This window comes from Herpailurus yagouaroundi, unplaced genomic scaffold (assembly GCF_014898765.1).
Source record: "Herpailurus yagouaroundi ecotype Mexico unplaced genomic scaffold, PumYag 100, whole genome shotgun sequence".
In the NCBI taxonomy this organism is placed as follows: Eukaryota; Metazoa; Chordata; class Mammalia; order Carnivora; family Felidae; genus Herpailurus; species Herpailurus yagouaroundi.
In genome coordinates this window covers 11,478,157-11,494,440 of record NW_024412391.1, presented here as the reverse complement: position 1 = coordinate 11,494,440, position 16,284 = coordinate 11,478,157, and the positions used below count along the sequence as shown (strand labels likewise).

The following is a 16,284-nucleotide window of genomic DNA, read 5'->3' as shown; positions in this document are numbered from 1 at the left end:
GGGGCCGGGCGTGACCCGGAAGCCCACGGCGGGTTCCGCCCTCCGCCCCAGAGGCAGGCTCGGACGGGCCCACCGAGCAGCAGCCGCCCTTCGCTCCTTCCTCGCGGTCACCATGCTCCAGTTTCTGGTGAGTGGAGCTGCCCCGCAGGGGCCCGGGGTGGCTTCGGGGCCCTCGAGGGCTCCGGGGCCGGGCTGCGGGGCTGTAGGGGTGTGCGCGTGGGTCCGCGTCCCCGCAGCGCCCGCTCGTCGCCTGTCGGGATGGGCTGCGGGGTTTTGTTTCTGCCGGGCGCCCATCCCTTTGCCGTACTTGTTCTGCATTCATTCAAGCCCACGCCAGAACTTGGAGGCGTCAGCAGGCATTTTCAGAGCCACTTCTGGGCCGTCCCGGCGGATTGTGTAATCGTGGTGTTAAAGCTTCTGGGGTCCTTAATGACTTCGCGGCCTCCCCTCTTCTGCCCCCCGCCCCCCGCACCCCAATCCCTGCCGGAGAGCCCTGCTGGTTGGGTTTTTGAGAACGGAAGAGGGCGGGGAGGGCCAGGAATAAACTCTAAATTAGTAAGCCACCCCACGAGGCGCAGAAACACAAGGTCGGAGTTAGAGGCTTGGGGGTTGGTGGGGAGGGGACCTTGTCAGGCCTTTTAGAGCTTCCAGACTTGGAGGATGGCTGGTTGCTGGCCTGAGTCAGACCCCGGTGTGCAAGCAACTCTTCCAAAGTGCTCATTTTGGGGGGGAAATGAGTGTTGCTATGAGCAAATAAATTCTACCTCCTGGCTCTTTATTTCGGTGGAAAACTGGTTTTCTGGCGACGCTGAGTGTATTTCAAAGATTGCCCGGTGAAGGTTTCAGGACGTCTCGCCAAACATTTCCAAGTGAAAGTCTCTCTTCCAAGTTTTTGAGCCTTACACACTTGATGCTTTCAACCTCTGATTCTGACAAGAAGCAGGTGTTCCATTGTCTTCCTGGTGGACACGTTCGGTGCCCTGGTGAGAAGATGCTTTCCCACATGCTGTATTCTTTATTAAAGGGAATAAAAAAGTGCCTTGTTTGGGTTTTCTTTCTTTCTTTCTTTCTTTCTTTCTTTCTTTCTGTCTTTCTGTCTGTCTTTCTGTCTTTCTTTCTGTCTTTCTTTCTGTCTTTCTTTCTGTCTTTCTTTTCTGTCTTTCTTAGATGGTAATTGATTTTTAAAATCTCTAGGTGGAAAAGAGGTATCCTTGATATAAACTGCCCAACTAGGACAGGGCTGTACCCTTTGCCTCTGGAAGTTTCTCCAGTGTCCTAACTAGGTGTTAGTTTAGGGGGCAATAGAAATAATTACTGTCATTTAGTTGTAGGAAACACAAAGGTTAAAAACAGTATCAGTGGCGCCTGGGTGGCCCAGTCGGGTAAGCATCCAATTTCCCGTTCATGTCATGATCTCACAGTTCACAAGTTTGAGCCCCGAATCGGGCTCTGGTGCTGACAGCTCAGAGCCTGGAGCCTGCTTCAGATTCTGTGTCTCCCTCTCTCTCTGCCCCTCCCCTGATCGTGCTCTGTCTCTCTCTTTCAAAAATAAATAAACATTTAAAAAAATTAAAAAACAAAACAAAACAGTATCAGCCCCAAAGTGTAAGATGATAGCATTGAGACTTCTACAGCTGTAGCTTATTGATTCCATTATACTTCATAAGTGCTTTTGCAGAGTGAATTTATTTGGTTTTGGGATAAACTTTTGCTGTGTATAAATATGCATGTGTCTGATTTGAGGATTCAGAATTCTCAGCATTCAAGGAGAGATGCTGCATCCGTCCGTTAAATTCCTAGCTCGGAAGTAACTGGAACGCGGATGCTCCCTTGGCCCCTTGTTCTCCCATCTCTTCATCGCATCTTTTGAAAGACGTGGATAGTATTACTTTTCACCTTGATTTTACCTCTGTCGAATGATTCACTAAGTCTCTGAACTTGGGCAAGTCTTTCTCTTGCTTTTAGCCATTTTATTTATAAAATGGGTTGAGGGGTGCCTGGGTGGCTCAGTCAGTCGAGTGTTGGTCTCTTAATCTCAGCTCAGGTCTTGATCTCAGGGTTATGTGTTCAAGCCCCGCGTTGGGCTCCACACTGGATGTGAAGCCTACTTAAAACGACAACAACAACAACAGCGGGTTGAAGCAGGTGATCCCTAAGTTGTCCTCGAGCTTTTAACCTGTGACCAGCCATCTGTCCTGGTGCTTAAGCAGTCAGACGCCTGGTCTCGAACCCTACCTAGCTCCATCGTTTTTAAGCTATGGGAACTTGGGTATGTTATTTAAATTGTCTGTGCTTCAGTTTCCCCATATGAAAATGGGAACCTACCTCATGGCTTTGTTGTGAGGATTAAAAATGAGTTAACACATAAAGGTGTGTTAACCGACACTTAATAAGGACTCAGATTTATTCAGTTTCTCGCTGGAACCGGTCCTAAAAATGGGGACTCGTTTACCCTCAGAAAGGTAGGTGATGGGAAGAGTTTTGGAAGTAATGAAATGGATACAAAGTTAAACCTGTGCATGGTCATTGCACATTCTGGAACCCTCCAAGACGTTTCCTACAGTTGTCACTTCCTGGAACATCAGTTGAAAACCACTGCACCCGATTGTGTTGCTTTTATATTCCTTTCGTTGTCCATTCCTCCGTGGATTAAAACACTCGCCGATCATCCCGGTCTCAAAAACTTGTTCCCGTGGTCCTGCTGCCTCTTTTCCCTTTAACGTAGTAGCTTCCTTAATCGCAGTAGGTTCAGCCACAGTTGTTGTAAGGAAACTTCTGAGGTTTTTGGGGGAGGCCTGATGTGACGGGCACCGCCAGGAGCCCTGCGTGCCCTGCCTGCGGTGCTCTTCCCGGGGTCATGGATTGCCCTTGTTATCTTCGAAGTGGCAGCCCTTGGTGCTCTTAGTCACCTCCTTCTCAATCCCCCATCTCTTGGCTTTTGGATCCTTCCTTGTCCGACATTCTTTAACACTAGAACACACGTGGCTTTATTTTTGGGGAAGAGCCTGCACAGAGTGAAGGCGACTGACTCTGGTGCTGGCCCCTCCCAGGGCTGAGGGGAACAGTATCTTGGGGCAGCAGCCGGGAAATGGTCCTATCTAATCTCGCCTGCTGGCACTGGCTGCTTTTCCCGTCTTTTCGTTTCTAGGTGTTTCTCAAGGCTCAGTCCCTGACTCTGCTCTTTTCTGCACACCCACCCTCAGGGAGTGTGTTCCTTGTCATATATCACCTTTCCTCTTTGCTGCTTCCCGGACTACCTTGCGTCCCTTTCTCTGAGTTCCAGTTCACTGTCATCAACTGTCTGCTCAGCATCTCTTGCCCTACCCTCTATCTCAGGTCCAACACATCTGGACCCGTTGCCTCTTCCATCCCCCACCCTGCAACCCATGCCCCACACCTGACTTCTTTCTCTTCTCCAGCCCTTTCTCAAATTTGAAACGCTGACATAATCTTTCATTTGTTTCTCTCCTTCATTCTCCATATCCTTATCAGCTATGCCTAGCACATAAATGTCCCTGTGTAGCCTTGGGTGAGTTCCTTAACTGCTCTGTGCCTCAGTTTCCCCAACATAAACTGGGCAGTAATAGTATCTGCTTTATAAGTCTGTGAGGAGCATGAGCTAATTCATGACAAAGAGAATGCTACCTTGCACACAATAAGCACTCAGTAAACATTAGCTATTGTTTTAGGCCATTGGGTCTTCATTACTCACCTTATGAAAGTTCCATCTTTAAGTTCCCTACTGCCAAGTTCGTAGAGTAGGTCTTTTTTACTCTGCCTTTGCACTAGTTACACCAGCCTAGTTGGGGTAGGAATGTGGGTTTTGAGTTGGAGGAGTGATTGTAGGTTATGTGGTTTAACATGCTGACACTTGGTTTCCACTACTAACGGGGTGTCTGGTGTATGTTTTGTCACCTCCTGTTAAAATAGGCTCACTATGGAGCACCTGGGTGGCTCAGTTGGTTAAGCATTCTATCTCCCCTTCTCTCTGCCCCTTACCTGCTTGTGCTCTATCTCGAAATAAATAAATAAACTTAAAAAATTAATGAATAGAATAGGCTCACTACTTCCTCAGAGGATCTGTCATTTTTGGTCACCATCTTACACTATTCTTGGTGTTAAAGAGCAGTTCTAACTCACATGACAACACTTCACATATCAGAACAGCATTACCTTGGTACCTTTCTCTATCCCCTGACCCCCATCAGTCCTGTCTTTAGACTAAACATCTCTGATTCTTCCATCCATTTTGTATGATTTCAGGTTCATGCTGGTTAGCCTTCCCTGAATAGTCTAGTTTGGGGTTGGTTGGTTGGTTTGTTTTGAAACATGGCCCCTCCATCCAGTCTGATCAGCCTTAGAAAAGTAAGGCTGCCTTCTCTACTTCTACGCTTCCTTTGATGCCCTTGGTGTTCTGTCCACCCTTGCAGCTGCCTGAGTAATCCTCCAGTCTTGTCTTCTCCACGTGCTCAGAAACTGTCAATGGTCTTTATGTCCCTCCATGTCAGAGAGTAACCACTTGCACTTGATTTTCAAGATTTGCTAATCTGACCCCATTTTCCCTTCCTATTGCCCTTCAACCTATCTCCTTTGCTTTTGATTGAATAGACTGTCTTACTGATCTGGACCAATCTGTGGACCTTCCTGCTGTCAGACCTTCCCATACGGTTTTCCCTTGTCCTCTTTTTTGCCTCCCCCTTCCCCAACTACTCTTAATGGCTCAATTCCCATCTTTTTCCATGAGCTTTCTTTATTACCTTAAGCTCCTGAAATGTTGACACTGTTAGGATCCATCTCCCCATTAATTTACATCTTTGTATGCCTTTCATCAATATTTTATTATCTTCTCAATAATAGTCTTGTACCTTGTTTTTTATATGTATATTTCCAGGTACTTTTTAGTTGTTCTGAGTGGCATCCTTTTTAAAATTACATTTCCAAATTCATTGCTGATGTATAGAAATGCTAATTTGGGTGTATTGATTTTTTTAAATGTTTGTTTGTTTATTTATTTATTTATTGAGAGAGAGAGAGGGAGAGAGAGAGAGAGAGAGAGAGAGAGAGAGAATCCCAAACAGGCTCCACGCTGTCAGCGCAGAGCTTGACGTAGGGCTCGATCCTGTGAACCGTGAGATCATGACCTGAGCCGAGATCAGGAGTCTGACGCCTTACCAACTAAGCCACCCAGATGCCCCTGGTGTATTGATTTTTGTATCTAGCAGTCTTCCTTATCTTTTAACTCCCATAGTTTGTACATTCACTTGGAAGTGAATCAGTGAATGCCATACTGTGAAGGCAGTCTTACCTCCATTGAAGGCAACAAGGACAATTTTGTGTTCTTTTCCAATTTTTTTCCGTAAATCAGGTTAGGACTTCCAGTAGTAGTAAGAGTGGATATCCTAGTTTTTTTTTTCTGCTTTTAGTGAAAATGCTTCTGAGGTTTTAGTATGATGTGTTTCTGATATTTCCTTACAGATTAACGAAATTCTCTTCTAGTTCTAGTTTGAGTTTTTATTATGATTGTCTATTGAATTTTGTCATGCTGTTTACTCATATGGTGATCAAGTGATTTTTCTCCTTTAATGTGTTCATACAGATGACATTAGATTTCTAATAGGAAGCACTTAAACTATGTGGCCCATTCTGACCATCATTTGGTGATGCGCTCTGTTTTGTTCACTGCACCTTCATGCATTTTAGTCTTGTCTTTCTAGAGTAGACGATCAATTCCAGGGGAAGAAGCAGCGTACCTTATATTTAGATTTCCCAAGGACATGGCACTTAGGCAATACTATTTTATTTCATTTATTTAATTAGATATTCCTCTTCTGCCTGATGACTTCTCTCAGATATTCATAAGATACTTGAATATTTGAATCAGCTTCTTTGAGAACAGGCAGACTGGTTCTACCTGATAGACCTCTTTCCAGAATGTTACAGCTAACTTTTTCATGAATGTCCCAATTTAATTTACTGGCTCAATTGAAGAATTAACAGCCGCCCCCCTGCCACCCCCCCGCCCTGCCCCTTCTTTCTCTAAGGAAAATTGAGTATAAAATCTAGCTTACATCTTAAAAATGCACTTCTCTGTGGTTGCAGTAGAGAAGCCATAGGTTATATCCTCAGCAGAGTTTTGTTTTAATGGATAGAATGTGGGTTTTATGGGGCGCCTGGGTGGCGCAGTCGGTTAAGCGTCCGACTTCAGCCAGGTCACGATCTCACGGTCCGTGAGTTCGAGCCCCGCGTCAGGCTCTGGGCTGATGGCTCAGAGCCTGGAGCCTGTTTCCAATTCTGTGTCTCCCTCTCTCTCTGCCCCTCCCCCGTTCATGCTCTGTCTCTCTCTGTCCCAAAAATAAAATTAAAAACGTTGGAAAAAAAAAAAAAGAATGTGGGTTTTATTATTACTTGAAGCAGCTGTGAAACACAGTTGATAATTTCTCCACAACAAGTCTTAAATGTTTAAAGACTAAGGTACAAAAAGGTGGATTTTTTTCTTGCCTCCTTGAAATGGAGCAGTCTTCAGACAGGTTCTCTAGGTGTGTAGATTAAACTGAGAAATCGGGGCACCTGGGTGGCTCAGGCGGTTGGACGCCTGGCTTCGGCTCAGGTCATGATCTCCTGGTTCGTGAATTGGAGCCCCGCATAGCGCTCTGTACTGATAGCTCAGAGCCTGGAGCCCGCTTTGGATCCTCTGTCCCCTACTCTTTCTCTGCTCCTTCACTGCTCATGTGTACTTTCTCTCTCAAAAATAAGTAAAAAAACATTAAAAAATATGTAAAAAGTAATTTAAACTGAGAAAATTATCAGCGTATCTTTTATTAATGCTAGATAATGTATACTTTTGCTTTTATTGTCAGTGTGTAGCTTTTCTCATCTGAGACCATAAAATATTTTTGGGTATCCTTTTGAATGCTAGTTGTAGCTATATTTGCTAAATAAAATGAGATTATTTCTATTATTATTTATTTTTAATGAGATTACTTTTAGGTTTCTGAAACCCTTGTCAGTAAATACGAGATGGTTCAGATTCTGTGTCATAACTTGGGTTTGAAAATGTGATTTGATGAGTCCTCTTTCAGACTTGTTGGGTAGTGTTCAGTCTGGGTTACTGCCAGGTGCCATCCTCAGGTCAAAACTGTCGCTTTGTGTGCTGACAGACATAACTTTCTGATTGGGGAAGGGGTTGAGCAGCAAACGATAAGAGTCAGATTGCTTTGGAGTTTGCTTACTTGTTGTTAAGACTTCATGCTTCTTGATGTTGATGCACCCTTGTGACTAACCTGCTTATGTGTCCTTACATAAAAAAAAAAGTTGATTTGCTGTGGTGTTCATATACAGAGCCACCAGGTGATGGCAGTCGTCCTCATTTTTTTTCACTGTAACGTTTCCATTCTTTTTAAACATTTGTCCAGTCCGGAAACCTTGAAGTTGTCTTTGATTTCCTGTTTTATCCCATGTGGCTGATATTTTACCACATCTTATTGACGTTTAATATATTTTTTAAAATATGTATTTATTTTTGGGAGAGCGCAAGCCAGGGAGGGGCAGAGAGAGGGGGACAGAGGATCCGAAGTGGGCTCTGCCCTGACAGGCTGACAGGCTGACGAGCCTGATGTGGGGCTCGAACTCACGAACCGGGAGATCATGACCTGAGCCCAGGTCAGACACTCATTCGACTGAGCCACCTAGGCACCCCGAATTCAGTGGTTTGTTTTGTTTTGGTTCGGTTTTTGTTTTTTTGTTTTTTTGTATGTTCATAGAGTTGTGCGGCCATCGCGGCTATCTAATTTTGTATCTAGTATTTCATTGTCCCAAAAAGAAACTGCATACTCATTAGCATTCATTTCTCATTCTTCTCTTCCACAGCCCTGGACAACCACTAGTTTATTTTGTGTTTTTATGGATTTGCCTATTCTGGACATTTCCTTTAAGTGGAGTCATATAATAAGTGGTCTTTTCCGACTGCCTTTCACTCAGTATAATGATATCAAGGTTCATCCATGTTGCAGTGTGAATCAGTCCTTCATTCCTTTTTGTGGCTGAATAATATTATGTTGTATGGATATACTACATTTTGTTAATCCTTTCACCCGTTTATAGCACTTCGGTTGTTTGTAACTTGGCTATTATGAGTAATCCTGCTGTGAACGTTTGTCTGCTGGTTTTTGTGTAGATGTAGGTTTCATTTCTCTTGCATATGTACCCTAAAGTAGAATCGCTGCATCATACAGTAACTCTGTGCTCAACTTCTTGAGGAATTGCTAAACTGTTTTCCAAAGTGGCTGTACCCTTTTACATGCCCATCAGCAGTCGATGAACGTTTCACATTCTCCACATCCTTTTCAAAACCTGTTCATCTTTTGTATTAAAGTCCTCTAGTGGGCACAATGTGGCACCTCATTGTGGTTTTGATTTGCATTTCCTTGATGACTGGTGACACTGAGCATCTTTTCATGTGCTCATTGCTCATGTGTATCTATCTGATTTGGAGAAGTGACTGGCAAATCCTCTGCCGATTTTTAAGTTGGGTTGTCTTTTTATTATTTAGTCACCAGGATTCTTATATTCTAGATGTAAGTCCCTTATTGATAAGTGATTTGCAAGTATTTTATTCCATTCTATTGGGTTGTCTTTTCATTTTCGTGATGGTATTCTTTGAAACACAAACATTTTTAATTTTGATAAAGTCCAATTTATCTTTTTTTTTTTTTTTGGTCACTTTTGCTTTTGGTGTCATAGCTAAGAAACCATCGCCTGATGCAGATCTTGAAGATGTGTTCCTGTGTGTTCTTACAAGAGTTTTTTGGATCTAGCGTTCACATTTAGATCTTGACCCTTCTCAGATAGTTTTTGTTTATGATGTAAGGTAAGGGTCCATATTCACTCTTTGGCATGTAGATATTCCGTTGTCCTAGCATTGTTTATTGAATGTATGAGCACCTGTGTTAAAAATCACTTGGTGCCTGGGTGGCTAACCCTAACCCTAACCCTAACCCTAACCCTAACCCATTGTTGGTTTTGGCTCAGGTCATGATCTTGTGCCTTTGTGAGGTCAAGCCCCATGTCAGGCTCTGCGCTGGCAGCATGAAACCTGCTTGGGAGTCTGTCTCCCTTTCTCTGCCCATCCCCAACTCACGCTATCTCTGTCTCTCTCAAAGTAAACTTAAAAAAAAAAAAATTAAAAATATGTTTTAAAAAATCACTTGACCATAAATGTAAAAGGTTTTCCTGGACTGTCCATTCTGTTTTGTTTTTTTTTTTTATTTAAAAAAAATTTTTTTTTTTCCAACGTTTATTTATTTTTGGGACAGAGAGAGACAGAGCATGAACGGGGGAGGGGCAGAGAGAGAGGGAGACACAGAATCGGAAACAGGCTCCAGGCTCTGAGCCATCAGCCCAGAGCCCGACGCGGGGCTCGAACTCACGGACCGCGAGATCGTGACCTGGCTGAAGTCGGACGCTTAACCGACTGCGCCACCCAGGCGCCCCTGTCCATTCTGTTTTGTTGCTTACCGTTGATTTTTATTTTATTATTGTTATTTTAAGTTTGTATTCATTTTTTAATTCCAGTATAGTTAACATAGAGTGTTATATTACTTTCAAGTGTACAATATAGTGATTCAGCAATTCTGTACAATACTCTGCTCATCAAGATAAGTGCACTCTGAGTCTTCACCTATTTCACCCATTTCCCCCACCCACCTCCTCCCTGGTAACCATCTTTTTGTTCTCTATAGTTAAGAACCTGTTTGGGGGATCATCATTGATTTTGAAGAAAAACAGTTCAGTCACATTTGCTCCTGTCCTCTCTGCTGCCACACGAATCTGGGCCTTCCATGACCTGCACTTACTCATTATTCAGCCTTTTTTGTGTAGAGCTGCTGGTTGAATACTTCTGAAAGCAGTGGTTTCATCACGTTGCTGCTGGTAGAGGGTAGCCATTGGTGTTCCAGCAAGATCGAATGTGAACTAAACTCCTTGGCCTGTTTCTTGAGGTCCCTCAGCCAGCCCTACCCAAGTCTCCATACTTAACTTCTGTTTCTAAATTCAGATCGTCTTCTAATCAATCCTGTTTCTCTTAGGTATCACATCTTCATATTTTATGCCTTGATTCTCCACATTCAGTTCCCTTCCCAGTTTATTATCTAAATTTTTTTTTTCAACGTTTATTTATTTTTGGGACAGAGAGAGACAGAGCATGAACAGGGGAGGGGCAGAGAGAGAGGGAGACGCAGAATCGGAAACAGGCTCCAGGCTCTGAGCCATCAGCCCAGAGCCCGACGCGGGGCTCGAACTCCCGGACCGGGAGATCGTGACCTGGCTGAAGTCGGACGCTTAACCGACTGCGCCACCCAGGCGCCCCCCCTTCCCAGTTTAAAAGATAACACTTTCTCAGCATAATTAGAGACTGTAATAACAAGTTGAGGTACCTTGATCTCTTTCAGATATAGTTTCTTAGAAGAATCACTTCTCTGTCATTCATTTGGCCACTTAATGCATGACCCAGTTCTGGTTTGTCCTGCCACTGTTACAGTCAAGGTCCTGTACTGGGTGTTGCCTTCAGTTGTTTTGTAACTGTTTTGTTTATATGTAGCTTTTCTTCCTATACATTGTACAAACTCTTTGAGAGTGTAGAGACATTTTATAATCCTTTCACAGGGCTGAATGTGAATGTACATTCAGTATGCAAGGGTCTTTGATCTTTTAATCAAAACCTTTGGGGACCAGATGTATTGGGAGTTGTTTTTAAGATTTTAGAAAGGTTTAAGCTGCATATACCTTGTTACTTAACAGCCCAGTAGCACTCTGGGATAGCCTCTGTTATGACATACATTAAAATGTTTCCTGTTACACCTATTCTCCAGTGGGGTGTAGGGCAGGATCCTATGTTTAAAGATTGCTTTTTCTGTAGCAAAAAGTGAGTTTCCACACTGAATGTGATAGAGAGACTATAAATAGTCTCATATCATTTCAGGTCAGGTGTGATTTTGCTGCCAAATGAGTTACAGTGAAACAGTTTGAGTAGAGTTTGAGTTTCAGAATTGTGGGTAAGGGATTGTGGAGGGACGTGGGTTCTAAGTGTAAGGTGTAATTATAGAGCAGGGACACGCTGTCTCCTCTAATGTGTGGGGACCCAGGCCGGTCTGGACTTCCCTCCTTGATTCTTCGCTGCAGCCTTTTCCTCCCACCCATTTGTCCTTTGACCAGTTCGCTCATGCCACTCCTCTGTCCCCAGATCCCTGGTGTTTTGCCCTGTTTTTGTCCCCAGTGTGCTTGTGTCCCCAGAAGCTACATATTCCTAAAGTCTCAAGATGATTGCAGAAAGGATGTAATAGTAATTCATTTAGTGTCAAGCTTGGGAAGCCATCACTTTTCTTTTCCCTGCACTACCTTCTCTTCTCTGCAGTGAACACAATGGGGGACCAGTGATGTGGAGGGGGCACCGTGGGGGTGGCATACAGCCATCTGGATGGACTCCTGGCAAGGCAGCCAGGTCTTGGCCTGGATGAAGTTAAGCAATCGTGGCCTGCAGAGAGGTTTCAGATTCATTCAAGACCTTCTGTAATCTGGCTCCAATGTAACTTTGTCAGATTAATGAGTCACCATTGCTCAGATTGAGATTTTATGTTTTTATATTTCTTATTAATTTTTTTCTGTGTAAACTTGCCTATTGAGCATCCCATGAAGAACATATAATTGCTTTTCTGGCTTCATGCATTCCCCTCAACATTTCTCTTTTCTTTTAAAAAAACCTTTTTTTTTAAATCCTTATTTATTTTTGAGAGAGAAAGAGAGAGACAGAGACAGAGAGAGAGCATGAGCAGGGGAGGGGCAGAGAGAGAGGAAGACACAGAATCTGAAGCAGGCTTCCGGCTCTGAGCTGTCAGCACAGAGCCCAACACGGGGCTTGAACTCATGGACCATGAGATCATGACCTGAGCCAAAGTTGGATGCTTAACCGACTGAGCCACACACAGGCGCCCCTCAAACATTTCTCTTATTATGTGACATTTCTCTTATGTATGTAATTTTACAACATCCTAGTGATAGACTGGTCAGTATTCTGAAACTGGAATTGGACATGACTTGTCTAGAAGCCCATAGTTTTTGTTTTGTGTTGTGTTTTAAAATAACTGCTATTTTTTCACGTGCCTAATGGCTGGTGACCTTGCCAAAAGGAAGCCACATTAGATATGCCATATTTATTTTGAGACACACAGGGTAAGAACCAGGAATCCTCAAATGTTGGAGCTGGAAGGAACATTGCTAATATCATGTTTTATAGATCAGGAAACAAATCAGCTAAAGATACACAGCTAGATAGTGATAGAATCAGAACTCTATTTTTCTTGAAAACTTGCAGCTTTATGTTTCCTCTGCTTGGTTGCTTGGTGTTAGAGCTAAAATTTTCATTTGATTTTTTTTCTCATCTTCTAAGTAAGTTTAATACTCTTTCTGGATTTGGAAAACCTCTGTCTATCTGGTTTCAACGCACAGAAGTGAAAAAAAAATCATTTTGCTTCTTGGTACCACCTTGGTAAAACTATGTTTTCACAAGATGTGTCTAATTAATCAAACGATTAGAAAATTGGTCTATGATTAGAGATTGGATAGCCTCATTTATGCTTAATTTAACTAACAACAAACCAATTTAAAGTGTGCTTTTGGTGTTTAAAGCTCAGTAAGGCTGTATTCTGTTTCCCCATATATATCTCTAACGTGAAGACAAGGTCAGATCACACCATTTAGAACTGGTGGTGGTAAGTGCCACACTTTTTCTGTTAACCTCTGCTGTGTATTGAATAGGAGCAACACTGATTATAGAAAATGATGGAAAAAAAAGAAAAACCAGATGCCAGTTTGAATTTATGAAATTAGAAATTAGGTGTCCCATTGGAGGGGCTTAATTGTTGGAGGAAAAAAACCCAGGGAATTACAGATCATCATTAGAACTCAGAGTTTAAGGAGCTTTGGTTCTTTGTTGTCAATGGAGTGCTTTAAGTTTTCATGAAATGGTTTTGTTGTTGTTGTTGAAGAAACCAGTCACCCAATGGGTTACACATTTATAGTTCTCTAAAAATCATGCCTGTCTCTTCTCACTGAGAAAGAGCTGGGGAGGGGACCTGTGCTCCCCGTAGGTGGGAAGTGCTCTGCCCATTAGGTCCCATCCAGGCAGAGTGCTCTCGGTTGGATGTTGGAGTTTCTTTGTTTGTGAGTGTGAATCTAATTTAGGTTGTTCTGTGTTTCTTTGTTGTGAATGACCCTGAAAAAGTCCCTTCACTAACTATCCTGGGCCTCACGTTCCACTTGAAATAAGAAGAGATTGAACTGTGCAAATCTCTTCATTTTCTAAGATCCTACCATTTAGCTGAGTACTTTTTTTAATCAGAAATTTTTCGTTTAATGTAACAAGAAGTAACAAACCAAAGAAGAAAGAAAGACAAAAAACAAATTGCTTTCAACAACAAAGTCATCACTTTGGCTTGGGTTTCTAGAACTGACAGTCAAGTGTTTGTGGAGGTTGTGAGGGGACAGGGAGAATCTAGGGTAGATTTGCTCAGTGCTACCATTTGTTCTCACTTCTGTATGTTCCTTAACGTTTTGGGAGAGTATTTCTATGTTATTTTACAGAAGGAAACAGTCTCACACTACCTAGCCCTAGGCAGGACACGGGGGTCGTTAACTGTCCTGAGCTCCTTAGACTGTTGTCTTTATAGTTTGGTTTGGTATCAGGTGGCACAGAACTTCGTATCCAGTGTAACTCTTCCTGTTCTACTCTTTCAGCTTGGATTTACTTTTGGCAACGTGGTTGGAATGTATCTGGCCCAGAACTATGACGTAAGTGACCATATCTGTGTCCTCCCGTAATTTGTAGTGACTTGTCTTTGTTGAAGTCAGGCATGCCTTCCAGCGTAAACGAAGTCCGTAGGTCTCGGGAAAATGTCCTGAGTTTTGTAGAAGGAGTTTCTGCTGTTTGAAAAATACACCTCACAAAAGCATCTGTCCTCTGTATCACCACAAGAGGGCAAAATCTCATCAATTTAGATGGTCTTATGCTCCTGAGCTGTGCTGCTTAGCCCAGAATAATTAACTACTGACTTAGAGTCTTCTTATATAGTTCTGTGGACAATTATGTGATGAGTGGAAATTTAAGAGTAATTGGATCATCTTTTCAGTTATATCAGACGCATTCCATAGAAGGGGAAGTGGAAAAGCAGGTGACAAAACTGCCCCTACATGGGGCCTCTGGAAAGGTTGTTTTAAAGAGAGGGAAAGGAAGGAAGAGGTGGGAAGAGGGAAGGAAGGGAAATATATTAACTTTTGATTTGTCTGTGGTGAAGCTATTAGTGTGTCAAAAGAAATTCTTTGTCAACCTTCACTTGAGTTACATGGTTTTCTAGGCAGGAACTTTATTAATTTATGTCACCTTTATTGTTCGTATGCACACCTTCTATTTGGCAGTGGATTGAGGTGGTCAGTGAGTATATAAAAGGAGAAGTCAGAATTTAGCGTCTAGGAGGGAACATACTTCAGTTTACAGCTTCGAGATCCTTCTTATGCAGCCATGAGGCCAAGTCGCTTTCAGAGGAAAATAAAGACTTAACAACAGCCCTTTGTTGTAGGAGGAAGAGAAGTAAAAGAGTATCCATTAGGTAGCTGCAAAATTACAATCATCTTTTTTCTCTTTAAAGATACCAAATCTGGCTAAAAAACTTGAAGAAATTAAAAAGGACTTGGATGCCAAGAAGAAACCCCCTAGTTCGTGAGGCGGACCCGGCACTGCTTTCTGGATATCCCGATTCTGCTCTTCTTGAGGCCTCCTTATCATCCGAACCGAAAAGCTTTTGTTTTAAATTTCAGCCTCAGCAGTCTTCCTCTCCGCTAGATCCTGTGCTGCCTGAGAGCAACACTTGAGGCTTCGCATTCAGAACTACCCTTTCCCAACATCCTCCCCCCTTCCCTTCCTCCTTCCAGCCACTTGGGACGGCCTGACACTGGAGTTATGGTGCTTGATTAGTGAACGTGACCTCTCCTTTATTCTTTGCGGTTTCTAGTGTTTTCTAAAGAAAAATTGATGCGTTTTGTATGGCTGATCAGATTTCGCAGTCTAACAATTATAATGGGTGTTTAAACATTTGTTACTAAATTACGTTGTTTCACGGTAATTAAAATTAAAGTCCAGAAGCCACTTACTCCTGAATTATCCACTTACTGTATACTGTTATCAGGCAGCTCTATAGCTGCTAATTTAATCATTAGTCGATTTGCTACATTGACTGAGAAACTATATCCTGAGAACCCTGTCAGGAACTAGTGAGTTTAAAAATATGTAAAATAATGGCCTTTATCCTCTGTGAAATTCAGTCAAGTATGCATGTTTTTCCATAATGATGTCTTTGATTCGACACTTTTCTCTCAAAACAATCCTCCTATTTTAAGTGATTATAGGTGCATTTGATGTTACATGATGGATAAATGATAACTTGTCTGTAAAGGAAATATTATGCCTTTCACATTAAAAAAATGTATTTACATTATAACTTTATAGTAATTCTCATAAGAAAACTTTGAGGGTTTTTGTTTTTGTTTTTCTCCCTGCAATAAAAAATCACCATTGTGTGTTGACCCATTGATAGAGACATCTCTCTGCTCCTCATTCAGCAGGGAGAAGCTACTGAAGATGAAACCTCCACCCAAATGCTAAATATTTCCATTATTGATGGGGGTGGGGGGTGAGCATAAAGGCCGCTTTTCGGCTACAGGCAGTGGAAACCTGAACAAGGCAGGAGGGCCCACAGTGAGCACACAAACGGGCTCATTAAGCCATAGGCCCTAACTGACCGATGGGCTACGTACAGCTAGGCGCAGTTCTAAGGATCACCAAAGAAGGGAGAATTCCATCAGTCCTCATACTCCCTTACTCCGCCCTACTGTGACTATAGCCCCTCACAATTGCCTTGTGGTGGACAGTCTCTCTTTTGCTGTCCTGCCTGCTGCTCCCTTGCTCTTTAAAAAAAAGAAAAGAGGGGCGCCTGGGTGGCTCAGTCGGTTAAGCGTCCGACTTCGGCTCAGGTCATGATCTCACGGTCCATGAGTTCGAGCCCCACGTCAGGCTCTGTGCTGATCGCTCAGAGCCTGGAGCCTGTTTCAGATTCTGTCTCTCTCTCTCTCTCTCTCTCTCTCTCTCTCTGACTTTCCCCCCATTCATGCTCTGTCTCTCTCTGTCTCAAAAATAAATAAACGTTAAAAAAAGAATAAAATTTAAAAAAAGAAAAGAAAGAA

The 16,284-nt window shown here is 42.8% G+C and overlaps 1 protein-coding gene across 1 annotated transcript; it reads left to right on the top strand.

Moving 5' to 3' along the window:
* Positions 1 to 8: 8 nt before the first annotated feature.
* On the top strand, positions 9 to 15,627 carry STMP1 (short transmembrane mitochondrial protein 1). Its single transcript, XM_040471876.1, has 3 exons — positions 9 to 127; positions 13,786 to 13,839; positions 14,694 to 15,627. The coding sequence occupies exons 1-3, from the start codon at positions 113 to 115 to the stop codon at positions 14,766 to 14,768; spliced, it is 144 nt and encodes a 47-aa protein (XP_040327810.1). The 5' UTR covers positions 9 to 112; the 3' UTR covers positions 14,769 to 15,627.
* The last annotated feature ends 657 nt before the right edge of the window (positions 15,628 to 16,284 follow it).